Here is a 7,500-nt window from a genome sequence, read left to right on the forward strand (position 1 = left end):
TCTATACCATCTAGACAATCTATACCATCTGGACCTGCTATACCATCTATACAATCTGGATCTACTATACCATCTAGACCATCTGGACCATCTATACCATCTATACCATCTGGACCTGCTATACCATCTAGACCATCGATACCATCTGGACCATCTGGACCTGCTATACTATCTATACCATCTAGACCATCTATACCATCTGGACCTGCTCTACCATCTATACCATCTAGACAATCTATACCATCTGGACCTGCTATACCATCTAGACCATCTATACCATCTGGACCTGCTATACCATCTATACAATCTGGATCTACTATACCATCTAGACCATCTGGACCATCTATACCATCTATACCATCTGGACCTGCTATACCATCTAGACCATCGATACCATCTGGACCTGCTATACCATCTATACAATCTGGATCTACTATACCATCTAGACCATCTGGACCATCTATACCATCTATTCCATCTGGACCTGCTATACGATCTATATAATCTACACCATCTGGACTTGCTATACCATCTATACCATCTGGACCTGCTATATCATCTATACCATCTGGACCTGCTACACCATCTGGACCTGCTATACCATCTAGACAATATATACCATCTGGACCTGCTATACCATCTGGACCTGCTATACCATCTATACCATCTAGACAATCTATACCATCTGGACAATCTATACCATATGGACCTGCTATACCATCTATACCGTCTGGACCTGCTATACCATCTATACCGTCTGGACCTGCTATACGATCTATTCCATCTGGACCTGCTATACTATATATACCATCTAGACCATCTAGACCATCTGGACCTGCTATACCATCTAGACCATCGATACCATCTGGACCATCTGGACCTGCTATACCATTTATACAATCTGGATGTACTATACCATCTATACCATCTGGACCATCTATACCATCTGGACCTGCTATACCATCTATATAATCTATACCATCTGGACTTGCTATACCATCTATACCATCTGGACCTGCTATACCATCAAGACAATCTACACCATCTGGACCTGCTATACCATCTATATAATCTATACCTTCTGGACCTGCTATACCATCTATACCTGCTATACCATCTGGACCTGCTATATCATCTAGACTATATATACCATCTGGACCTGCTATACCATCTATACCATCTATACCATCTGGACCTGCTATACCATCTATACCATCTAGACAATCTATACCATCTGGACAATCTACAGCATCTGAACCTGCTATACCATCTATACCATCTTGACAATCTATACCATCTAGACCATCTATACCATCTGGACCTGCTATAACATCTGGACCTGCTATACCATCTATACCATCTTGACAATCTATACCATCTAGACCATCTATACCATCTGGATAATCTATACCATCTATACCATCTGGACCTGCTATACCATCTGTACCATCTACCATCTGGACCTGCTATACCATCTATACAATCTATACCATCTATACCTGCTATACCATCTATACCATCTGGACCATCTGGACCTGCTTTGCCATCTGGACCATCTATACCATCTGGACCTGCTATACCATCTAGACAATCTATACCATCGGGACCTGCTACACCATCTAGACCATCTATTCGATCTGGACCTGCTATACCATCTAGACCTGCTATACCATCTGGACATGCTATACCATCTGGACCATCTATACCATCTATACCATCTGGACCTGCTATACCATCCACACCATCTGGACCTGTTATACCATCTAAACCATCTAGACCATCAGGACCATCTATACCATCTGTACCTGCTATACCATCTATACCATCTAGACCTGCTATACCATCTAGACCATCTAGACCATCTGGACCTGCTATACCATCTATACCATCTGGACCATCTATACCATCTGGACCTGCTATACCATCTAGACAATCTATACCATCTGGACCTGCTATACCATCTATACCTTCTGGATCATCTATACCATCAATACCATCTGGACCATCTGGACCTGCTATACCATCTATACCATCTGGACCATCTATACCATCTGGACCATCTATACCATCTATACCATCTGGACCTGCTATACCATCCATACCATCTAGACCATCTGGACCTGCTGAACCATCTATACCATCTGGACCTGCTATACCATCTACACCATCTATACCAGCCCTACCATCTGGACCTTCTATACCATCTATACCATCTGGACCTGCTATACCATCTATACCATCTATACCATCTGGACCTGCTATACCATCTATACCATCTATACCATCTGGACCTGCTATACCATCTATACCATCTATACCATCTGGACCATCTATACCATCTGGTCCTGCTATACCATCTATACCATCTGGACCATTTATACCATCTGGACCTGCTATACCATCTAGACAATCTATACCTACGGGACCTGCTATACCTGCTATACCATCTAGACCATCTATTCGATGGTACCATCTGGACCTGCTACACCATCTATACCATCTGGACTCTCTATACCATCTGGACCATCTGGACCATCTATACCATCTAGACCATCTGGACCTGCTATACCATCTATACCATCTGGACCTGCTATACCATCTGGACCTGCTATACCATCTATACCATCTGGACCTGCTATACCATCTATACCATCTGGACCTGCTATACCATCTATACCATCTGGACCATCTATACCATCTGGACCTGCTATACCATCTATACCATCTGGACCATCTATACCATCTGGACCATCTATACCATCTGTACCTGCTATACCATCTATACCATCTAGACCTGCTATACCATCTAGACCATCTAGACCATCTGGACCTGCTATACCATCTATACCATCTGGACCATCTATACCATCTGGACCTGCTATACCATCTAGACAATCTATACCATCTGGACCTGCTATACCATCTATACCTTCTGGATCATCTATACCATCAATACCATCTGGACCATCTGGACCTGCTATACCATCTATACCATCTGGACCATCTATACCATCTGGACCATCTATACCATCTATACCATCTGGACCTGCTATACCATCCATACCATCTAGACCATCTGGACCTGCTGAACCATCTATACCATCTGGACCTGCTATACCATCTACACCATCTATACCAGCCCTACCATCTGGACCTTCTATACCATCTATACCATCTGGACCTGCTATACCATCTATACCATCTATACCATCTGGACCTGCTATACCATCTATACCATCTATACCATCTGGACCTGCTATACCATCTATACCATCTATACCATCTGGACCATCTATACCATCTGGTCCTGCTATACCATCTATACCATCTGGACCATTTATACCATCTGGACCTGCTATACCATCTAGACAATCTATACCTACGGGACCTGCTATACCTGCTATACCATCTAGACCATCTATTCGATGGTACCATCTGGACCTGCTACACCATCTATACCATCTGGACTCTCTATACCATCTGGACCATCTGGACCATCTATACCATCTAGACCATCTGGACCTGCTATACCATCTATACCATCTGGACCTGCTATACCATCTGGACCTGCTATACCATCTATACCATCTGGACCTGCTATACCATCTATACCATCTGGACCTGCTATACCATCTATACCATCTGGACCATCTATACCATCTGGACCTGCTATACCATCTATACCATCTGGACCATCTATACCATCTGGACCATCTGGACCTGCTATACCATCTATACCATCTGGACCATCTATACCATCTGGACCTGCTATACCATCTGGACCATCTATACCGTCTGGACCATCTGGACCTGGTATACCATCTGGACCATCTATACCATCTGGACCATCTATACCATCTGGACCTGCTATAACATCTAGACCATCTATACCATCTGGACCTGCTATACCATCTAGACCATCTGGAACTGCTATACCATCTGCTAAAAATGTGTACACAACTAATTAACTTTGATTTAGCTGTTTTAAGAAACAGGAGCATAGAAGAAGATTAGAGAGGAAAATAGAAGGACACTGTTGTTGGAGACAGAGGAAGGTGTGGACGCAGATGTGTGTGTATGTGTGTGTGTGTATGTGTGTGTGTGTGTGTATGTCTGTATGTGTGTGTGTCTGAAGGCTGTGTGTGTGTGTGTCTGTATGTGTGAAGGCTGTGTGTGTGTGTGTCTGAAGGCTGTGTGTGTGTGTGTGTGTGTGTGTGTGTGTGTGTGTGTGTGTGTGTGTGTGTGTGTGTGTGTGTGTGTGTGTGTGTGTGTGTGTGTGTGTGTGTGTGTGTGTGTGTGTGTGTGTGTGTGTGTGTGTCTGTATGTGTGTGTGTCTGAAGGCTGTGTGTGTGTGTGTGTGTGTCTGTATGTGTTTGTGTGTGTGAAGGCTGTGTGTGTGTGTGTGTCTGAAGGCTGTGTGTGTGTGTGTGTGTGTGTGTGTGTGTGTGTGTGTGTGTGTCTGTCTGAAGGCTGTGTGTGTGTGTGTTCCTGTCTCACCCAGCACTGTGACGGCAGCGGAGGAGTGGGCGCAGCCCCTCTGATTACAGGCGGTGCAGGTGTAGAGACCGGCGTCCTCTTCTCTGACTCGCTGGATACTCAAAGTCCTGTTGGCGTCCTGTAGCTGCAGTCCTACACACACACACACACACACACACACACACACACACACACACACACACACACACACACAGCTGTCAATCACTGACACAAACACACATGTAGGCGTGCACTTGCGCACACACACACCACTCTGACAAACACACACACACACATACACTCACCTAGTCTTGCTTGTCTGCTAACCTGACAACTACTCAGATTGAGGGAGTTCTCAGAGAGAGGGAGACACAGGGAGAGAGAGGGAGACACAGGGAGAGAGAGGGAGACACAGGGAGAGAGAGGGAGACACAGGGAGAGAGAGGGAGACAGATGTGACAGAGGGAGAGAGGGAGACGCAGGGAGAGAGAGGGAGACACAGGGAGAGAGAGAGGGAGACAGGGAGAGAGAGAGGGAGACACAGGGAGAGAGAGAGGGAGACACACAGAGAGAGAGGGAGACAGGAAGAGAGAGGGAGACATAGGGTGAGAGAGGGAGACAGATGTGACAGAGGGAGAGAGGGAGACGCAGGGAGAGAGAGGGAGACACAGGGAGAGAGAGGGAGACACAGGGAGAGAGAGGGAGACACAGGGGGAGAGGGAGAGACAGATGTGACAGAGGGAGAGAGGGAGACACAGGGAGCGAGGGAGAGACAGATGTGACAGAGGGAGAGAGGGAGACACAGGGAGAGAGAGGAAGACAGGGAGAGAGGGAGAGACAGATGTGACAGAGGGAGAGAGGGAGACGCAGGGAGAGAGAAGGAGACGCATGGAGACAAAGGGAAACAGAGGGAGACAGAGGGAGTCAGAAGGAGAGAGGGAGGAAGATCCTCGACTTCGGCGATGTCATTTACAAAATGGCCTCCAACACTCTACTCAGCAAACTGGATGCAGTCGATCACAGTGTCATCCGTTTTGTCACCAAATCACCTTATACCACCCACCACTGCGACCTGTACGCTCTAGTCGGCTGGCCCTCACTACATATTCGTCGCCAGACCCACTGGCTCCAGGTCATCTATAAGTCTTTGCTAGGTAAAGCTCCGCCTTTTCTCAGCTCACTGGTCACGATGGCAACACCCATCCGTAGCACGCGCTCCAGCTGGTGTATCTCACTGATCATCCCTAAAGCCAACACCTCATTTGGCCGCTTTTCGTTCCAGTTCTCTGCTGCCAGTGACTGGAACTAATTGCAAAAATCACTCCGTCACCAACTTCAAACACCAGCTATCTGAGCAGCTAACCGATCGCTGCAGCTGTACATAGTCCATCTGTAAATAGCCCATTCAATCTACCTACCTTTTTATTCACCTTTCTACTCACCAGTATCTCTACTTGCACTTAATCTTCTGCTCATTTATCACTACAGTGTTAATCTGCTAAATTGCCTACCTCCTTTTCTATTGTGTTACTGACTGTATGTTTGTTTATTCCATGTGTAACTCTGTTGTTGTTTGTGTCGAACTGCTTTGCTTTATCTTGGCCAGGTCGCAGTCGTAAATGAGAACTTGTTCTCAACTGGTCTACCTGGTTAAATAAAGGTGATCTGGTCTACCTGGTTAAATAAAGGTGATCTGGTCTACCTGGTTAAATAAAGGTGATCTGGTCTACCTGGTTAAATAAATGTGATCTGGTCTACCTGGTTAAATAAAGGTGATCTGGTCTACCTGGTTAAATAAAGGTGATCTGGTCTACCTGGTTAAATAAAGGTGATCTGGTCTACCTGGTTAAATAAAGGTGATCTGGTCTACCTGGTTAAATAAAGGTGATCTGGTCTACCTGGTTAAATAAAGGTGATCTGGTCTACCTGGTTAAATAAAGGTGATCTGGTCTACCTGGTTAAATAAAGGTGATCTGGTCTACCTGGTTAAATAAAGGTGATCTGGTCTACCTGGTTAAATAAAGGTGATCTGGTCTACCCTACCTGGTTAAATAAAGGTGATCTGGTCTACCTGGTTAAATAAAGGTGATCTGGTCTACCTGGTTAAATAAAGGTGATCTGGTCTACCTGGTTAAATAAAGGTGATCTGGTCTACCTGGTTAAATAAAGGTGATCTGGTCTACCTGGTTAAATAAAGGTGATCTGGTCTACCTGGTTAAATAAAGGTGATCTGGTCTACCTGGTTAAATAAGGTGATCTGGTCTACCTGGTTAAATAAAGGTGATCTGGTCTACCTGGTTAAATAAAGGTGATCTGGTCTACCTGGTTAAATAAAGGTGATCTGGTCTACCTGGTTAAATAAAAAATACATAAAATCAAAATGCTCTGGCTAAACAGGTGTGTGTGTGTTGTGTGTGGTGTGTGTGTGTGTGTGTGTGTGTGTGTGTGTGTGTGTGTGTGTGTGTCGGTGTGTGTGTGTGTGTGTCGGTGTGTGTGTGTGTGTGTGTGTGTGTGTGTGTGTGTGTGTGTCGGTGTGTGTGTGTGTGTGTGTGTGTGTGTGTGTGTGTGTGTGTGTGTGTCGGTGTGTGTGTGTGTGTGTGTGTGTGTGTGTGTGTGTGTGTCGGTGTGTGTGTGTGTGTGTGTGTGTGTGTGTGTGTGTGTGTGTGTCGGTGTGTGTGTGTGTGTGTCGGTGTGTGTGTGTGTGTGTCGGTGTGTGTGTGTGTGTGTGTGCGTGTGTATGTACCTACCTGACATTTGGTGCAGGGGCTGGTTGTCTTTGAACCAGGAGAGGTGTGGTGAAGGAGTTCCCATTACATCACACTCCATCAGGAGAGACTCACTGATGTTCACTGTCTGATTGGTCGGGTTGTGTCTGTACCAGGGGGCTTCTAGAGCTGAGGGGGAATAGAATGATAGGAGAGAGAGAAAGAGGAGAGGAGAGGAGAGGAGAGGAGAGGAGGCGAGAGGAGAGGAGAGGAGAGGAGAAAGGGGAGGAGAGAGAGGAGAGAGGAGAGGAGAGGAGAA

The 7,500-nt window shown here is 45.8% G+C and overlaps 1 protein-coding gene across 1 annotated transcript in view; it reads right to left on the minus strand.

Annotated features, from left to right (window-relative positions):
- LOC109884644 (vascular endothelial growth factor receptor 3-like) overlaps positions 1-7,500 on the minus strand; it is a 217,013-nt gene that overhangs the window by 26,081 nt on the left and 183,432 nt on the right. The window contains 2 exon segments of the mRNA XM_031789481.1: positions 4,498-4,629; positions 7,224-7,370. Of these exon segments, the coding sequence (XP_031645341.1) occupies positions 4,498-4,629; positions 7,224-7,370 (279 nt within the window).

This window comes from Oncorhynchus kisutch, linkage group LG15 (assembly GCF_002021735.2).
Source record: "Oncorhynchus kisutch isolate 150728-3 linkage group LG15, Okis_V2, whole genome shotgun sequence".
Lineage (NCBI taxonomy): Eukaryota > Metazoa > Chordata > Actinopteri > Salmoniformes > Salmonidae > Oncorhynchus > Oncorhynchus kisutch.